General features: G+C 55.8%; 1 protein-coding gene across 2 annotated transcripts in view; it reads left to right on the forward strand.

Annotated features, from left to right (window-relative positions):
• The window catches only part of THAP4 (THAP domain containing 4), a 41,750-nt gene extending 22,886 nt beyond the window's left edge, over positions 1–18,864 (forward strand). For both annotated transcript variants that reach the window (XM_019445274.2, XM_019445276.2), the window contains 4 exons: positions 2,125–2,284; positions 3,222–3,331; positions 4,119–4,222; positions 18,599–18,864. In XM_019445274.2, coding sequence (XP_019300819.2) covers positions 2,125–2,284; positions 3,222–3,331; positions 4,119–4,222; positions 18,599–18,718 — 494 coding nt within the window. In that variant the 3' untranslated portion in view covers positions 18,719–18,864. The remainder of the gene's footprint in view (positions 1–2,124; positions 2,285–3,221; positions 3,332–4,118; positions 4,223–18,598) is intronic.
• The last annotated feature ends 561 nt before the right edge of the window (positions 18,865–19,425 follow it).

Genomic DNA, 19,425 nt, shown 5'->3' on the forward strand with positions numbered 1-19,425 from the left:
GTCCTTCCCTGTCTGTCTCTATGTCCTTCCCTGTCTGTCTCTATGTCTGTGTCTGTCTGTCTGTCTCTCCCCCGTCTCTGGGTCCTTCCCTGTCTCTGTGTCTGTCCGTCTGTCTCCCTCCGTCTCTGGGTCCTTCCCTGTCTGTCTCTCTATGTCTGTCCGTCTGCCTCCCTCCGTCTCTGGGTCCTTCCCTGTCTGTCTCTATGTCTGTGTCTGTCCGTCTGTCTCCCTCCGTCTCTGGGTCCTTCCCTGTCTCTATGTCTGTGTCTGTCTGTCTGTCTTTCCCCCGTCTCTGGGTCCTTCCCTGTCTCTGTGTCTGTCCGTCTGTCTCCCTCCGTCTCTGGGTCCTTTCCTGTCTGTCTCTCTATGTCTGTCCTTCTGTCTTCCCCCGTCTCTGGGTCCTTCCCTGTCTGTCTCTATGTCTGTGTCTGTCCGTCTGTCTCCCTCCGTCTCTGGGTCCTTCCCTGTCTGTCTCTATGTCTGTGTCTGTCTGTCTGTCTGTCTCTCCCCCGTCTCTGGGTCCTTCCCTGTCTCTGTGTCTGTCCGTCTGTCTCCCTCCGTCTCTGGGTCCTTCCCTGTCTGTCTCTATGTCTGTGTCTGTCTGTCTGTCTGTCTCCCCCACGTCTCTGGGTCCTTCCCGATCTGTCTCTGTGTCTGTCCTTCTGTCTCCCTCCGTCTCTGGGTCCTTCCCTGTCTCTATGTCTGTCCATCTGCCTCCCTCCGTCTCTGGGTCCTTTCCGGTCTGTCTCTCTATGTCTGTCCGTCTGCCTCCCTCCTTCTCTGGGTCCTTCCCTGTCTGTTTCCCTCCCCCTCATCCCAGGCCCACGGGGCCTGGCTGCAGTTCCACCACCGCCACCCTAGGCTATGTGCCCAGGGGAAGGGCCATGCTCACCAGCCCAGGCGGGCACTGCTCTCAGAGGGGACTGGACCAGCAGGTGGGGCCTGGACAGCGGCCCCAAGTGCTGCCCTGGATGTGACACAGGGTCCGCTGGACAGAGAGCCTCTCAGAGGCTGTGGCTGGCTGGCTGGCTGGCTGAAAAACAGCGATTTCTGTTTATTCTGAGAACCACAGGCCCAAACCATCCGAGCTTTGCTCTCCCCTTGTCTCCCTGATTCCTTGAACCTCGGGTGCTGCTCGCCAGCCCTGCATCCCAGACATCAGTGCGTGCAGCTGGCTCTCCCTGCAGGGCACCCCTGGGATCTGGCCCTTTCCACCGGCGACACGGGGCCCAGGCCGCCCTCTTCCGCCACCAGGCACGGCTGCCCCCGCGTCTCCCACTCAGACGTCCCCAGGGTCCTCCAGGATCTGGCCCGGCTGGCCCTGAGGAAGCCTCCGTGTCCCAGAGCGGCCACAGGCCCACTCCCACCGCGGCCTCTGCACGCATCTCAGGGAGCCGTCCTCCGCCCTCGAAGTTTCAAGCTCAAATGCCACACCCCCCCACCCCCTTTCGGCTTGTCGCCTCTTTCGCCACACACTCAGCATCCTTTTCTTATTTCTTGGTGGACTGCTCTCTTCCCTCGGTGGGACACCGGTGTCCCCGTGGGCAGGGTGTTTGTCTGCTCTGTCCCACTCCAGACCTTTGACTATGAAGCTTTTATTCCTGGTCTCCACCATAGGTGGTAGCCGAAGTCCCGACTTCACTTTTCTCTTGTCGTCTAACTACGAAAGTCTTATGGCCATGCTCACTCCCAGCTGTCCACAGGCCATCTGCAGAGGCCGGGAGGAGCCGGCCAGCTGGGGGAAGGAGCGGGTTTCCCCCCCAACCCCTCCCCGGCCACCTGTGTCTGCCTGGGCGGGCTCCCACGGTGGAGGGGCGACCCGCCGTTTTCCACCCACAGCTGTTCCCACTTCTTGCCGCCAGCCTGGCGCAGGGCAGCCCTCCTCCGCGGGTCCTGTCTTCCTTGGACTTGGCCTCGGCCCCGCCCACCTCCAGGCCCTCTTGCCGTCTCCCCCGTGTGGGAGCTGCATCTGACAAGATGACATTTGCTGACTGTCTCTCCCCGGCTCGACGGCCGGCTGGTGCGCGTTCACGGAGGCACCAGCTCTGCTGTCCGCACGAGGGCGTGCTCCCTCACCGAGCGTGGACACGGAGCCCACTGACCGCCTCTTCCCTCTGTCCTCAGAGCCCCCCACGATGAACCCGGTGGTGGAGCCGCTGTCCTGGATGCTGGGCACCTGGCTGTCCGACCCGCCGGGAGCCGGCACCTTCCCGACGCTGCAGCCCTTCCGGTACCTGGAGGAGGTGTACATCTCCCACGTGGGCCAGCCCGTGCTGAACTTCTCGTAAGTGTGCCCCCGACCGCGTGCGAGAGCAGGTCCGGGCCGGGGACGGAGCGGCGGGCGCCGGGTGGGAAGACACAAAGGAACTTGGTTGTATTTCGGAGACGCGCCCTCTTCCTGCCCCGAATCTGGTCGCACAGTGGGTAACGAGGTGCTTCCTGGTGGTCGCGTTTCTGAAGACGCGCGGCCGACCACAAAGCCTCGGGCGTGTTGATGCAAACACACCATCAGTGGTGCCGGCACTCGGTTAAGTTCCCAGTGTCTGCCGCGGTCCTGTATGGAGACCAGCCACCCCCGTGTCACTGAGAATAAAATGACGAACATGCCTTTCCCGGAACTCCCCCCTGAGCCGAGCCGTGTGAGGTCTCAGAGAAGCGGTTGGTATCGTGGTTCTCAGATTCGTGCCACACAGCCAAGCGCACGGCCTTTGAGGTCCTCTGTCAGCACCCTGACTTCGTGCCTGCTGTGTCTTACGTGGGGGTTGGTGGGACCCCCGAGCACGATAATAGCTCCCAAGAGGCAAAGCCTGGGGTGAGGGCGGGATTCGACTGTGCTCGTGGGGCGCGTGGGACTGAAAAGCATGGAGGAGCCTTGCGGGAGGCGCGTGCCTAAACTATGGAGACCGAGTTTCTGTCATCAAGGTCACTGTCAGTCGTGATGGTCGGGAAGACGGGGACACAGACGAGAGCGAGGGCGGGTGGCACCTAGAGGAGCGGCTTCTGGGTCGGAGACAGAAAGTCCCGACGTACCTGGCAGCCGGGCCACACACGTGGCCTCTCGTGTCTCTTGGGCCGTGTCTTTTATGTGTCTCTGCATTTTCCACGTGAACAAGAAGCATTTGGTGGGTGGGGGCTTCGTACAGTGAGACGGGCACGTGCACGCAGCCCGGCCCTGTCTCGGGGGAATCCGCTACCTGGGCCTTCACCCTCCCGCCCGCTAGGTTCAACGCCTTCCACCCGGACACGCACAAGCCCATGCACAGGGAGTGTGGCTTCATCCGCCTCAAGCCCGACACCAACAAGGTGGCCTTCGTCAGCGCCCAGAACACAGGTACTGTCCCTGGACGGCCCGCCCCCTGCCCGCGTGCCAGTAGAGGGGTGGCCAGCGCCAGAGGTGGCATCTGCGTCCCGCCTGCCACTCTGCAAGTGACCTCTGGGAAGCATCAGGCCTTCGGACAGGCCCAGTGGGGCTGGCGGGAGGGAGCTGGTGGCAGGGGCTGCGGGTCCCCTTTTCCCCTGAGCTGCACACGGGTGTTTCCTGTAGGCTGGGGCTGCGTGGAGGGAACCAGACCAGGAGGCCCACACGTGGCCCGAGGTTCTCTGGAAGTCCGCACTGCCCCCAGTGCCAGGCCACCCTAAGATAGCTCACAGGGTTGATTAATTGGAAATTACTCGAATCACACCTGCTTGACCTTTAACCTTGCTCACTGGTCCAAGTGAGGCTCACTTCCTAGAAGCAGGTGGACAGAACCAGCCCGACTTGGGGTGGGCCTGCCCAAGGCAGTAGTGAGCTGGAGGTCGAGGGGGCAGCAAATGGCCGGGAGGGAGATGCCTCCTGGCCTTTTTCATGGGGCCCAGGGCAGGGCCAGGGTCAGGGCACCCCCGGAGAGAATGACCCTCCACAGACCCCCCCCCCCCCCCCCCCGCCCCAGCTATAAGAGGACCCGTGAGTCTTTCCCCCTCGACGCCTGGGAGTCTCTGTGCTGGCCAGGGGGACAGGTCGTTGCCTCGATGGCTTCAAAGTTCAGACCTGTCGAAGCCTGGGGTGCAAAGGCCGGTGGTGGGAGCAGCGGCCTAGGAAGCCGCGGGCGGGACACTGAGGACTGGCGGTCCCGCAGGCATCGTGGAGGTGGAGGAGGGCGAGGTGAACGGGCAGGAGCTATGCATCACGTCCCACTCCGTCGCCAGGATCTCCTTCGCCAAGGAGCCCCACGTGGAGCAGGTGAGTCCACACCGCAGTCCCCTCACGGGTGCCCTCGCCACCGTCACGCGCTCGGGCCAGGGTCACGGCCCATCCCTCGGCCTGAAGTCTGCCTTTCTGCTTGACCGAGCCTGTCTGCCCGTGCTTTCTCGTGCCCGCATGGGGGTGTGCCACCATTCGGACACCTGGTCCCTGGCCAGCGGGCGGGGGCCTCGGGTTTGCCGTTTTTCGGGCACACACGTCCTTCTGCGTTTGTGCTGTCCGCTTCTGCGAGATTTCTCCCGATTGAATTGCTGGGTCAAAGGCACATTTTAAATCGTGACAGATTCCGTTAAAGTGCTTTTCTTGACCGCCGCGTTCCCACCAGCGTTGCGTGAGGGCACCTGGCTCGCTGCTCCTTCATCAGCGCTGCTCACAGACTTACTGGCCCTCGCAAGCCTGACGGATCGAAGACGGCATCTCGGCCGTGTTTACGTCGAACTCGTGGATGCAGCGAGCGTCCCCACGTCTCCTCTCCTACTTGACATTCGCGGTCCTTGCCTGTGTTGTGTGCGTTGTCACTTACAGGCGCTTTCTGTGTGCGTGGCTGGTACCCCCGTGTCTGCTGCTTATGTGACACAGTCCCCGTTTGGTGGCACGTGGTAGTTTGGTTTGTGCCGTGCTCCACCACCCGTTGTGAGCTTTCCTGTCGCTCCCTCCAGGGGTCTTTCCCTCCATGGCGTCTGGATTTGGGTTCTGGCTCTGGGAGGTGTTTCTGCTCAGATGACCAGAGTACCCAAGCATCCCTCCCTTCCCCACACTCTTGTAGCTTTTCACACTCAGACCCCAGTCCGTCCCAGATTTGTTTTCCCGTGATGCCGTGTACAGACCCGTGGTGACCAGTGCCCCACAGACCTGAAGTGTCCTGCCTGGCTCGGGCCCATCCCACAGATGGGAGAGGAAGTGTCCGTCTGTCTGTCTGCCTCCTCACTGACAGTAATTTAAAATTGTTCAATAACGTAGATTCCCGATACTCCTTTCTCTAAATTTCCTTGGTGAATTCTTCAGCACTTCCTCTTCTGCATGAGCCGTATGTGCTGGGCTGCACAAGTGCACGAATGAATCCGGGGAGAAGCGGCCTCCTCGTCTGCAGCAGCACACAGCGGCTCGGGGCTGTGTTGCCATGGTTTCAGGTCTAGTTTGCGCTCTTTCGGGGGCACCAAGTTTCTTTCTTTATAATCTTGTGTAGTTATGTAGGTGTTGGACGTTTCATGGCAGGTGACGTCGTGGTCCTCTCTAGCGTTCGTGGCTGTACCGACGGCATGTGGCTTCGCCTTCTGATTGCTGTTGGTGGTGGGAGGGCTCTGGTTTCTGTCCACCTGTGCTGAACTGGGACGTGTCTATCACATCTGACAGCTGGTTCTTGGGCACAACCCTGACCGAGCAGAGACGTGTGTTGGCGCTCACCCCGTGAGGGGCTCGCGGGCTGGTCGGGTAAGGACATCCTGTTTCTACTGTGTTTTTACTATGGTAAGAATTATATTCAGGAAGGGGTTTTGAGTTTCATCAAATGCATTTGCAGCCTCTTTTGGGAGGATTCTGTGTTTTTTCTCATTGAAGCTGTTGACGCAGTGAATCAGAATAATAACTTCCAAGTGTTGAGGCGTGCCTGCTTTTTGAGGGTAGCTCCTACTTGCATGATTTTCAGGAATTATTATCCATTTGGGTATCAGTTTTTCACAGAGTGAGCTGGGAGCTTTTTAGTGGTTTCCATTCCCTGACAAGGAGGGAGCCCCGTGGAAATTGCCTGTTCCTGGTGGGTGTCCAGGGGACAGCATCTGGGCTCAGCCTGGGCGGCCCCTGCTTCCCTCCCTGCTTGCCCGACCCTCTCCCTCGTTGCTCCGTTGGCAGCCTCCCCTCACGGTTCCCGGGAAAGGTGCCCTTTCTTCTAGGTTTTCAAGTTTGAGGAAGAAGTGACACGTACTGGTCTCTCTCTGCCATTCTGTGTCCACCTTACATCTCTGATCTTTTGCGTATGACCGTTGTCTCTTTTTCTTGCTGGTACTTGCCAGAGGTTACTTATTTTATCGGCGTTTTGTGGAGGTGGGGGGAGCTTTATTTTTGCTGGAGAACTGACTTTGGGCTTTAGGAAACAGAGGAGCCCCTCTCTGCAGGACAGAGGAGGTGAGGTGAAGCCTGTGGGGGCAGGGCCAGAGGAAGGCTCAGCCCCGCAGAGTGACCCGGCCGACCGAAGGCTGGTGGGTGCCTGGGTTGGCCTCCCCGCTGGCTCGACATGGACAGAACCTGGAAGTGAGAAGCTCACATGTGGGGCCAGAAGAAGGGAGGGGGGCGGGGACTGGAAGTGTGTGTCTGTCCTCCCAGCAGCTGGCAGGCAGAACGCCTGGCTTCTGCAGACCCCTGGGAGTGGCAGGTGTCGGGACAGGTCCCTGCCTGTCTGCCACTGAAGCCCAACCCCGTCCTCACCCTTCTCTGTTACTTGCCATCTGTGTTTGGTCGTTCAGGACTCCACACTGTCCACACGGCTCTGAGACAGCGGGTCCAGCCCCTGCCCCCATCTGACACTGAGGATCAGAGAGGCCCTGCCTTCCAGAAACTCCCCGCGTCCTGAGGTGCCGACTTGTGCGGTCAGGCTGCTCTGACGGCCAGTGAGGCTGAGCAGTGTCCATCCCTGCCTGCTTGGTCCCTCCTCTTGGGAAGCCCTGACCCGGCCCTCTGACCCGCGTCCGCTGTGTCTGTCCCGCCGGCTTCGTCCCCATATAATTTGGATATAAGCTCCTTGTCAGTTACTTGTGGTGCCAGTATCCATTCCTGTCTGTATCACTTCCTCCTCTTACTAAACTTTAATTATATGTGGTTCAGTTTCCCAGGCTCTCCTTTCTGGATAGGTTTTGGTGTTTCCTAATTAACCAGTCTTCCCTGAACACAGGTCAGAAAATACGTATTCTATGTATTTTTTTCCAGAAGCATTACAGCTTGACTTAAAACCTCCCCTTCAGCTCATCAACGCACCTAGACTTTTGTGCGGATAAAAGGCTCGCTGTCCCAGCCCCAGCCGGAAGGGCCTGCGTCACCCTCCCCGTCCAGGCGCCCTGCCTGTCTGCCACCCCCCTCCCCGTCCAGGCGCCCTGCCTCTCCACCCTGGGCCAGTCCACTGTGTTTTAATTATCAGAGATTACTAGAATTTTTTTTTTTTTTTTGTACTTAAAAAAAATCAACTCTTTTGAAGTATAGTTACGTAGAATTAGCGCATACACTTGAGGTGTCCATGCCCGTAAGTCAAGACCGTAATAGCCCGGCCCCCAGCCCCTGCCCCCCAACCAGGGCCAGATTTCTGTTGCCACAGACTAGGTGTGCGACTTCTGGGACCCCTTATGAATGGAACCATCCAGTATTTACTCCTTTCGTTCAGGGAAACACTTTTGAGATTCATTCCTGCTATTGCTCTTAGCGGAAGCTTGGGTGTTTTGATGCCCAGGGCACGTCCGTCACAGCTTTGTCTACTCTCTTTGACGGACGTGGGTTGGTTTGTTTGCAGCTCTGGGCCGTCACGAGCGTCTGTGCGCTCCTGCACGCAGACACGTGGTTTCACTTCTCGGGTGACGACCTCGGCCTGCCACCGCCCAGTCCCGTGGGCGCCAGGCTTACTGGTGCCCAGCGCGACCTCACTACGGTCCCCGGGCCGCCCTCTCTGCGGCACTGGTCCTTGAGTGGCCGCGGACGGCATTCCCTGTGCTGATAAACACACTCCCGGATGCCTGACGGGGTCGCACCCTCCTGGTGCCCGTTTCTCATCTGTGAAGCCAGCGCCCGCATCCTGTGCCCCTGTCGCCCAGCTCTGAAGGTTCCGCGTTCTGCATGCAAGGTCTGCACGTTGACACGGTAACAGCGTTCCAGCTGATGACTTAGCTTTTCGTTTCGTTAACAAAGTGTCTTACTTTTCACGTTCTGTTACCAGTCTTGTCTTTTACGGTTTGTCCTTTTAATGCCCTTTCGTAAGTTGTTTTGCCCAAGCCAGGCAGCAGAGATGAGTAACTTGCATTTTCTCCAAGAATTTTTATGGTTTTCTCTTTTACTTTAAGGTTTATGATTTTGGAATTGATGTTTTTTTGTTGTTTTTTTTCCTTAATGTTTGTTTATTTTTGAGAAAGAGAGAGAGACAGACAGAGCACGAGTGGGGGAGGAACAGAGAGAGAGGGAGAATCTGAACCAGACTCCTGGCTCTGAGCTGTCAGCACAGACTCGGGGCTCGAACCCACGAACCGCATGATCGTGACCTGAGCTAAAGTCAGACACTTAACCAAGCCACCCAGGCGCCCCTGCTATATTATTCTCTTAATGTGATTCGTTATAGGAACAGTTTTTCAGATGTTGAACCAACCTTGCATCCTTCAGGTAAACCCCACCTGATTGTAATGATTTATCATTTTTAGTTATTGCTGAATTTTTGTATTGCTAAAGTACATAAATTGGAGAAGTTTTGCTTCATATTATTTTTTATTCTAATCATCCGGAGTTTAATTTCCTCCTGTTTTTTGATTTCTTAAATGAGAAACTTGCATCATTGATATCTAGCCCATTTTTAGCTTGTAACACTTGAAACTATGAATTTTCCTGTAAGCCCTGCCTCAGCTGCCTCCCTCAGGTACTAGTAGAGTGTGTTCTTACGACCTCCTAGCTCAAAATATTTTCTCTAGTGACTTTCTTTTTGGAACTGGATTATTTGGAAGGTATGCTACTACTTTCCAAATATTTAAGGATTTTCTACTTACCGTATTGCTAGTGACTTCTAATTCAACTCTGTAAAGCCCAGAGAACATGTTCTTAGAGTTACTTTATGCCACAATGTGTGTTATAACTTGGTGAATATATCATACACAGTCCAGATGAGTAAGAAGTCGACAGTTGTCGGGTGAGCGGACCTGACACTGTTAGGTCAGGTCGCTTGATGGGGTCATTCAGATTTCTAGCATACTACTGAACTTTTTGGGGGAGGGAGTCTGGTTCTATCTGATTGCAGACAGGTGTTAAACTCTCCAACAATCATTGAGGCTAATTCTCTCCTTTACTTCCGCCTGCTTTTGCTTCACAACTTCGAAGCTCTGTTATTAAATGCGTACGTATGATATTTCATGTTTATGACATGTTACCCTTGGTAACTTGCGTGTACCTTGAAGTTGGAGAATAACAACCATACCTGCTCTCCGGTGGTGGTTGTCTATGTGCCGTGTCTGTCTTCCTACCTTTCTGCATTGAACCTCTTTGTCTGCATTCAGAGTACATCTCTTGTAGGCTTGCTTTTATTGTCAAAAAACTATATTTTAACTGGAATGTTGAGTCCACTTACATTTAAGAACAATATTACTCGTATGGTTGGTTGTAAGACCGCCATCTTGATTTGTTTTTTTGTTCTTTCTTGTTTTTGTTCCTTTACTGCATTCTCTTGGGTTAAATATATTTGGCATTCTGTCTTATTCTGTTAGGGTTTTTTTTTTTATGTTTATTTATTTATTTTTTAGAGAGACAGAGTGAGGGAGGGCCAGAGAGAGAATCCCAAGCAGGCTCCGTACGGTCGGTGCAGAGCCCAACACAGGCTGTAACCCACGAACCACGAGATGATGACCTGAACTGAAACCAAGAGTCAGAGGCTTAACTGAGCCACCCAGGTGCACCCCCCCCCCCGCTTTTTCTTATTGAAATATAGTTGACACACATTGTCACGTCACTCTCAGGTGTACAACGCGGTGGCCGGACAGCGTGGGCAGGACGCCGTGCTCCCACGAGCGTAGCTCCCGGCTGTCACCGCGTGACGCTCCTCCAGCGCCACTGGCTGTGGTCCCGCACCGGGACTCCTTCGCCCCGGAACCGGAACCGGAAGCCTGGCCCTCCCTCTCCCCTGCGCCCTTCTCTCCAGCACCCCCCCCTCCCCTCTGGCAACCACCGGCGCGTTGTCTGCATTTATGGGTCTCTTCCTGCTTTTTTTGCTTGTTTTGTTTTTTAGATAACACATATAAGTGAAATTCTCTGGTTTCTGTCTTTCTTTGGCTGATTTGTTTCACTCATGCTAGGCCCACCCACGTGGTCACAAATGAGAGGTCTCATCGTTTCTATGGCTGTTAGCTTCTCAACTGTGTCTCCCTCATTTTTTTAATGGTTGCTCGGAGGCTACCGTGACATTTGCCCCTTCACACTGGTTGTGGATAATCCGACTTCACAGCCGATGCTTCCTTCTTCCCGCTCTGCAGTCCCACTGACCGTTTCTTCTGTACGGTGTCGTCACACCCGTAACATGTTTGTGTAAACATCGATGTCAAAAGTACACACACACACACACACCATAAATCTTCATGGTACTGTTCTTTTGGCTTTAAATAGTTGATTTGCGGGGAAATTACAGTGAGGGGAAACGGTGCCCTCTTCTCATTACCCACTGCTTCTCTGTGTGCTGCTCTCCTCTCCTCCCTGTGGCCCTGCGTCTCCAGCGGTATCATCTCCCTTCATCCTCAAGACCTACATCAGTGGCCCTTCTCGTAGCATAGTCTGCTCTCAGCAAGTCTCTTGGGACTATTTCACTCCCGAACTTTGTTTTTTCTTTTTTTTTTTTTTTTTTTAAACTGTGGGATGAAATACATACAACAAACTTTAGCATCTTGACTGTTTCTCAAGCAATTGTCTCACGTTTATGTATTTGTTTGAGAGAGAGAGAGTGCACATGTGCACACCAGCACGGGAGGGGCAGCGGGGATGGGTAGAGAATCCCAAGCAGGCTCCACACTATCAGCACAGAGCCCAACACAGGGCTCGATCCCACAAACCGTGAGATCACGACCTGAGCCAAAATCGAGAGTCAGACATTTAACTGACTGAGCCCCCTGGGCGCCCCACATCCTACCTGTGTTTACGGACGTGCGTCCGTGGTGTTAAGTATATTCGTGCAATCGAGCAGCCATCGCCACCGCGCATCCCCAGGACACTTGGGTTTCCTAAGACTGAAGCTCTATGCCCCGTGAGTCACGACTCCCCATTGTCTCCCCCTACGGCCCCCGGTGCCCCGTGTCCCACTCGGTGCGCTACGAGCCTGACGACTCCAGGGACCTCATCCAAGCAGAGTCGCACCCTGTGTGTCTTTGGTTACTGGCTTATTGTACGTAGCGCAACGTGCCCAGGGTTCGTGCGTGTTGTGGGATATTGCCGAACTTCCTTCTTCGGGCCGCGTACTACTCTGTTGTGTGTATGTGGTACATTTTGCTCATCCGTTCATCCGTGGCGGACGCCAGGGCCGCCTGCACCTTGTAGCGGCTGGAAGGCGGTTACCGTGGGTGCACAGACATCTGCAGGACGCCGCTTTCGGTTCTTCTGAGCGTGGACCCGAAAGCGGGCTGGCGGGGTCGCGCGGCGGTCCCGTTTCTGGTTTCGTGAAGAAGCCCACGCCGAGCCCCACGGCGGCTGTGCGGGAGGCCCCCTCCTCCACGTCCTCAGCCTCCGGCCGCTCGAGCCGTTGGGGCGGCAGCCGGACTTCTGTTACCAGAGACGCGACCGGCCGATGTTTCTCTCGTTTCGTGAGTTGTTTTTACTGTTTGGTGTCTTTGGACGCATACAAATTTGTAATTTTCACGAATTACGGTTTGTCTGTTTTTTCTGTTGTTGGCTCTACATTCAGTGTCACATCCAAACATCGCCAAGTCCCGCGCAGTGAAGCGTTTGTGCTGTTTTCTTCTAAGGGTTTTATTGTTTTAGCTGTGACATTGAAGTCTCTGACTCGCGTTGAGTTAGTTTTTGTGTGTGGGGCTAGGGAAGCGTCCAGCTTCGTTCTTTCGCACGTGGACGTCCAGTTTTCCCAGCGCCGTTTGTTACAAAGACCGTCCTTCCCACATAGAGTGGTCTTGGCAGCTGTGTTGAAAATTGACCACGTATGTGAGGGCTTGTCTCTGAGGTGTCTGTTCTGGTCCATCGTCTGTATGTCTGTCTGTATGCCAGAGCCGCGCTGTTGTGAAATCAAGAGGTGTGTGTGTCTTCCAGTTTTGTTCTTCCTTTTCAGGATTTTTTTGGCTATTCCGGGTCCCTGAGAATTCCATGTGACTCTTAGGATGGATTTTTCTGTTTCTACAAAACATATTGTTGGGGTTTTGATAGGGATTTCGTTAGTTTTGTAGATCCCTGAGCAGTATTGATATCTTACTGATACTGAGTCGTCTAATCCATGAACGTGGGAAGGGCATCCATTTATTTATGTTTACTGTTTTGGGGTGGGTTTTTTGTTTGTTTGTTTTTGTTTTTGGTGTAGACTGCCTGTGCGCAGGAACCACCCAAGACGTAAACTGAAGGTCTCCTCAGGTCTCTTCTGAGCCTTTCCCTGGGCGTGTGCAGGCACACTCTGACCTCCCCGTATATGCCCTGGTTTGTCCGAGTCGCTAATGTGTGGTTCCCAAAAGGGGAAAAGGAAAAGAAGTTGGGGAAAGGGGTGCCGGCCCTTCAGATCTCCTGTGGGCCTGGGCTGGTCTCCTGAAACTCTTGGAACTGTAAGATTGTGTTTTTCATATTTGGGGGTTTTCAGACATTATTTCTTCAACTGTTTTCCTGCTCAGTTATTCCTGTTTTCCCCTCGGAACTGCTGTTAAGCATATGTCAAGCCATTTAATCTTGTACCACACATCCCTGAGGCTGTTGATTCTTCAGTCTATTTTCTCTATACTACTCAGTTTGGATATTTTAAAAATTGTATTGGGGCTCCTGGGTGGCTCAGTCGGTTAAACGTCTGACTTCGGCTCAGGTCATGATCTCACGGTTCGTGGTTTGAGCCCCATGTCGGGCTCTGTGCTGACAGCTCGGAGCCTGGAGCCTGTTTCAGATTCTGTGTTTCCCTCTCTCTCTGCCCCTCCCCCGCTCACTCACTCACACACACACACACACACACACACTCTCTCTCTCTCTCTCTCTCTCTCTCTCTCTCTCTCTCTCTCTCCCAAAAATGAATAAACGTTTAAAAAATTTTAAGATTTTGTTTTATTTTTAAAGTTCATGTATTTTTGAGAAAGAGCACACATGTGCAGGAGTAGGGGAGGTGCAGAGAGAGGGAGAGAGAGAATCCCAAGCAGGCTCCACGCTGTCGGCAGAGTCCTGCTCGGGGCTCGAACTCACAAACGGCGAGATCGTGACCTGAGCTTACAATCAAGAGCTGGACGCTCAACCGACTGAGCCATCCAGGTGCCCCTAAAGATTGTGTTTTTAAGAAATCTCTACCCCCAACATGGTGTTCGAACTACCAACCCGGAGATCAAGAGTCACACGCTCCCCCTGAGCCAGCCGGGCGCCCCCAACTTGGATATTTTTATCGACCCGTTTTCGATTTCACCAAGTCTTTCTTCTGTCTCCAGTTAAGCTATTAAGTGAGTTCTTCATCCTTCTGTCTTTGTGCCTTCTCTCAAAGTGACCTCTCTTCCTGGCTTCCTCTCTCCCTCACCTCCCCCTCGCCCCACTCTGGCAACCCCCTCTCCTTGTCGCCCGCGAGCAGCAGGGCAGGGGTCTGGTTACAGTCGTGGAGCAGCTGCGTGTCTACGGCCGTGAGGCAGACACTGCCCCCTGGACCCACTGTGAACTCCTCACCCGTTCACAGAGACACGGAAGCAGCCTTCGTGTGCACCGACGGGCAGAGCGAGTATGTGTGCGACGTGCACCCACACACACGCACACAAGGAATGTTAGAATTTTAAAATGAATTAAATCCTGTCATCTGCCACATGGATAAAACCCCGAGGGGATCGTGCTAAAGTAAAATAAGGCAGGAAAAGAAACACTGCTGGTTGTTGCCTAGGGGCGGAGGGATGGCAGGTGTAGGTCAAGGGCACAGACGTCCACCTAGAAGAGGAGTGAGTCGTGGGGACGTGATGCCCAGCACGGTGTCTGCAGTTTCTACCGTATCGTATACAGTAGATCTTACAGATCTCACACCCCGTACACAGAAAGTAACTGTGTGAGGTGATGGGGGTCAGCTAGCACCAGAGACACCTGCGTCCAGTCCACACTTTGCACCTACACAGTGTCGTGTGTCTCAGTAAGCTGGGGGCGAGCGTGCGTGCGCTTGGATTCTCGGTCGTGCGGACCGGCGGCAGGCCACCGAGGAATGACGGCAGGCCCGGCTGGAGGGTAGCTGTCGGCTCGCCGGGATTCCCGCGGCTGTGAAGCTCGGCCCCTGTCACCTCCGCACCCTCCACCACACCTCCACATCAAACTGGCTCTACGGCGAGCACGGTAACCACCGTGGCTTCCTGATTTCTTTGTTTTAGGAACTAACACACAGTGAAAGCCATCTTCCTCCTGAATTTCCTTTTCCACCTTTTCTCTACTGAACAAAACAAGGAAAAACATGCTTTTAGAAAGCATTAAGACATCAAGAAATTCTCACAGCGCGCCTCCCGCCGCAGCGCACGTCCCTGCGGTGGGCGCAGTCTAGGGAAAATGGGCACCCTTGGCTAAGAGAACAACTGGCGTTTGTCAAGAGGGACTCTTCTGCACCTCCAGAGGCTCGTGGGCCCTCGGCCCGACTGCGTGCGCGGGAGCCGGGCTCCCCGCCGTCTGAGCGTGCCGTCTGCGATCACCGGGCCGCCTGGACCGGCTCCCCTTTGAAGCTGTCGAAGCTAGCGGCTCCTTCCAGCCTCCCGTTCCTCAAATGGGGATCTGTCTGTGGCCCAGATGGGTCTTCGACGATGCCTTCGCTGTCGTGGCCGACTTGGGATGAACACGGAATTACTCTGAGCGAGCTTACCAGATTGCTGTCTATGGGCAGAGGCCGTGGGAACCACCGAGCAAGGCAGCGTGCAGCCTGCCTCGACTTTACATCTTTCCAGCGACCGGCAGTAGGGGGGGACGAGAAACGTCCTCCGAGGGCCTCCAGTTCCAAAGGAACCTGACGGGCGACTCTCGGGGCCTGTGCGCTGGTGCTCCCGTTGCTGGCTTTGGCTCCGAGTGCTCCGCTGTGACCGCTGTCGTCTCCGCGACAGGCTGACAGCACTCCGGAGGCCACACGGCACGTGCCGGAGGTGCCCGACCTGACCAGAGCCCAGTGAGTGTGCTCTGGGGGCGGTGGGCGCAGGGTGGCCCCTCGCTCCCCAGCCCCGCATCCTTCCTGGACTGGTGGTCGGGCTGTGCTCCCCAGGCCTGTCTCCTGCCCGCCTGCTGCCCGTCGCCACGCTGCTTACGCTGGAATAGGATGGCCGTCGCAGGTTTGGCACGGAGAGGCAGAGGTGAGGGGAGGCCACACTTGGATCACTGCACCGTGAGGCGGGCTGTGGGGGGCCGTGTGGTATTTCCAGAAGCCCCTCCAGCCATGCAGAGACAGCCGTTCAGAAAAGGCCAGTTGTCCTCAGGTGTTAGATGTTTTGAGGAGCCTCTCACAGGCTCAGAGTAAATAAGCAGCGGCCTCGCTCTTTTCCGTGGCTCACAAGGCAGTGCCTCACCTGCATGTCCCTGTGCAGCGTGGTCCCGGGCACTCAGCTGAGGGCACCGCAAGACCACATGTCTCCACCTGTGTCCCCTGAGAAGTGGTCTCAAAGGTAAAAGCCAGGCGTATTTTTTTTTTAATTTTTTTTGAGAGACAGAGACACAGAGCATGAGCGGGGGAGGGGCAGAGAGAGAGGGAGACACAGAATCCGAAGCAGCTCCAGGCTCCGAGCTGTCGGCACAGAGCCTGACGCGGGGCTCGAACACACTGACCACGAGATCATGACCTGAGCTGAAGTTGGACGCTTAACCGACTGAGCCACCCAGGTGCCCCAAGCCTTGTTTGTTCTTAAATGAAATTCCAGAAGAAATCACGTGGAATTACAGGCGCTGATACGGTGAGACGAAGCTTACGTGCCACATGAGGTCCCCCGGTTGTGTGTCTGTCTGTGTGTCTTGTCCTGGGTGCTCCGCTCCCCTGGGCCTGCCTCTTGTGCTCTCCCGTCCTCCCGAGTGTTGCTGTCTGCCCTGTGGTGACCGCCACCGGGGGACTTTGCAGATGGGCGAGGTTCCCAAGCTCCAGCACTGGAGCCTGGGTGCAGCCTGGGACTGTGTGACCAGCACCCCCGGGCGGCAGCTGCTGGCGCTGGGGACACGCTCCAAGTTGCGGGATACGGGACGCGGACTCCGTGCGTCTCCCCTGCCCTGTCGTCTTTTTACTTTGCTTTTTATCTTCCACCACTCTTTTTCTGAATGACGGCAAAAGGAATCTTTCTTCTTCTCACGAGGAAATACAAGTGTTTCCTGTCACTTTAGCAGGAGTCAGATTTCCTCACAGGTGACCTCGGAAATCTTTCCTTGTACTCGAAGACAGAGATGAACATCCTTTGCGGGGAGCAGGTGTGTGTCCCGCCTTAGAACATACCAGTACCTTTGGCTAAAACGGAGCCCGGGAGCTTCGTTCACTGGACGCCTTTCGCGGCTGGCGCCCTTCAGTCACAAGTCAGAGTCTGGGAGACCAGAAGGAAACCGTGTCTGACACAGCGGCGTGTGACTTTGAATATAGGGAAGGTATTTTCAAGCACATCGTCATCTGAGGCATTTTTCGTACCCCTCCCATGAGCCGGACGTGGGTCAGCCCCCTTCCACCCTCCCCCGTTCACAGAAGCAAAGCATGCTGCTGCCTCAGTTTCCCCACTCGCGCGCTTCCACGCCTCGCTGCACGTGGCCACCCACGTGCCTGCTCTCGCCCTGCCCTTCGTTTGCCCCTGCTTCTCCGTGCGGGGGGCCCTCTGGTCTTCTGTTTAAGGGGATACGAAATCTGTGGAGTTTCTTTTGTCTAAAGACGTCTTTATTTTGCCTCCAGTTTTGAAGAGAACACCTTGGGTGACGGTTCTGTCATTTCTCTGTGGTGCCGTCCCGCTGTATCCTGGCGCCCGCCCTGCCCCCGCCCCTGCCTCAGGGGCCCCTGCTCTCCCGGGGCAGCCAGTGTCAGGCCCGGATGCACTTTGCATGCGAGTCTTACAGCTGCGACCTGCTCACATCTGGCCGCATGGTTCTGTCCTGTGTGCTGGGGTTTCCGCCACACGTGTGAGCTGTGACTTTCCGTCCGTCCGTCGGTCTGTCTGTCCTCACGGTCCAGCGGGTGTTTTCTACCAGCCGCTTTCCAGCTGCGACTCTTCTGCCGAATCCACCTTGGGGGCTTTAATTTTCATTATCACATTTTGCAGTTACAGAACTTCCACCTTATTCTTTCTGGCAGATCCGATTCTCTGCTGAAATTGTCCGCAGGGAATACCGTGTGGTCTCCTGACCGGGGCGGTATCGGCACCCCAACCCCACCCCGGGGCACCTGTTCCCGGTACCCGTGCTGGTCCTGCTCTTCCCTCCTTTGCTAAGCCAGTTATTCTCTCTTTCCCTCTTGGACTCTAGACCCTGTGTGTGGAAACCTCAGGTGCCATGAGGCTCTGTGTGGGGCTGTCTCCCACCGAGGGGTGTTGTGGGGCGGACCCCGCCCGTTGCAGGCTGAGTCGCTTCGAAGCTGGCCTTCCCTGTCCCATAGCCGGTTAACTCTCGGTGCTGGGGGGCAGCCCAAAGTCCGCGGCGCTTCCACGGCCTCTCCTCCTCGCTGGGCGTGGAATTGCAGAGTGCTCCACGCAGCACCGCGCCACGAGTCGGAGCTGCCGTCCCCTCGGGGTCCAGGCAGCCGCTCACGGCAGGCGCACGACTCGGGTGAAGGGCCGCCCCGAGCTGGGTCTCCACACACCCTTCTCTCCGGGACCTTTGTCCCGGCTTCGGGGTGGTTCCCTGATGCCTTTAAATGGACTTTCTGAAATGTGGCTTTTCTGGTTTTTCGGAGCCGGGTGGTCAGTTACAGAGCGGTTGGCTGCGGCCTGCGGCAGAGGTTCTATTTCGTACGTTTGCGGCCCCCGGCGCGTCCGGAACACCCAGAAGGTCCCGGCCACGGGGTCGTGTCTCAGCCGTTGCGTGTTCCACGCTCTTGGGCAAACGTTCCAGACGGGTAGCATTTTCTCACCGGCCGCCGTACTTTGTTCTGACTAATTCATGGTTCCAAAAGTGCTCGTACTGAGCTTTCCGAGAACGTGTGTTACGTCCGTTCGAGTCGTGGGTGTGAAAGTGAACGGTGACGAAGCAGGAAAGAGAAGGATGGTTGGCTTCTAAGTAGGCTGGGGTGAGACCAAGTCCCACACTGTTGGTCTTTGGGGACAGCCCAGGGGCAGAGGGAGGGGCCGGAGCAGAGGTCAGGACGCCTTGACCCCGGCACGCCCGCGGCGGCTGTGGGCCCAGTGTCCGCCCCCCACCTGCTGGCGGGGACACCACGAGGCCCACGGGCCCCTGACGATGGAGGCGGCAAGTTGCGGCCTGTGCCACACGCTTGGCCTGTGGCAGGGCCGCCCTTGGAAGACAGAACTAAGGGGTTTGCGTTTGTTTTGTCCTGCTCAGATCACCCGAAAATTCCGGCTGAATTCTGACGGCAAACTCGAACAGACGGTCTCCATGGCAACCACTACCCAGCCCATGACTCAGCATCTTCACGTCACCTACAAGAAGGTGACCCCGTGACCCCGAGCGTGTGTTGTGACCCTTCGGCTTCCCCGTGGACGCCCACAGCAGGTGTGGGTGTGGCCGCAGGTCTCCGTGGGCTCCCGCGTGTTGCCACGTGTTCCTGTAACGGCGTAGAAAAACCAAATAAAAGGCCTTTATTTTTATGACGGAGCATTTTGAATATTGTCCCTCGTGTAGACTGTGCGTTTCTTCCATCTGCCGGTGGCTGCTTGTTTTCCAGTCTTTTCCCTAAAAACTTGAGTGACTCTCGTGTTCCCTCACCTTTTCTTCTGGTAGTTTTGGCAAGATCTAAAATACCTATAAATCTTCAGTGGGGGAGCCGGTGATAAGCCGACACAAAGGGGATCGCGTCACAAAGGGGATCAGTTACTTTATGACTTTAGAGCTGACGGTCTCGGGGCCCCATCTGCACAGGTGAAGGGCGTTCCCGCGGCCGTGAGTCCCTCCCACCCCCCCGCCGTTCTGTGCGGACCGCTGCTCTCATTTCTGTTTGTCGTGCAGTCTCCCAGCCACCCAGCCGTCCCCCTCCCAGGGCTTCGTCCCTTCTCCCTTCTTTTCGCTGGAGTATTTTTAAACAAATTCCCGGCGTTTCCACCAACTGCTTTAGGGTGCGTATCAAAGCAAAACAAAGCCGTTTGCTTCTTCCTAACACCCCACCTTAAAAGCCCAGCCCTGAAGTGGAGCCCACGTGAAGGGAGGTGGTG

The sequence above is a fragment of the Panthera pardus genome, unplaced genomic scaffold (genome assembly GCF_024362965.1).
Source record: "Panthera pardus isolate Hobbes unplaced genomic scaffold, ASM2436296v1 HiC_scaffold_10, whole genome shotgun sequence".
NCBI lineage: Eukaryota > Metazoa > Chordata > Mammalia > Carnivora > Felidae > Panthera > Panthera pardus.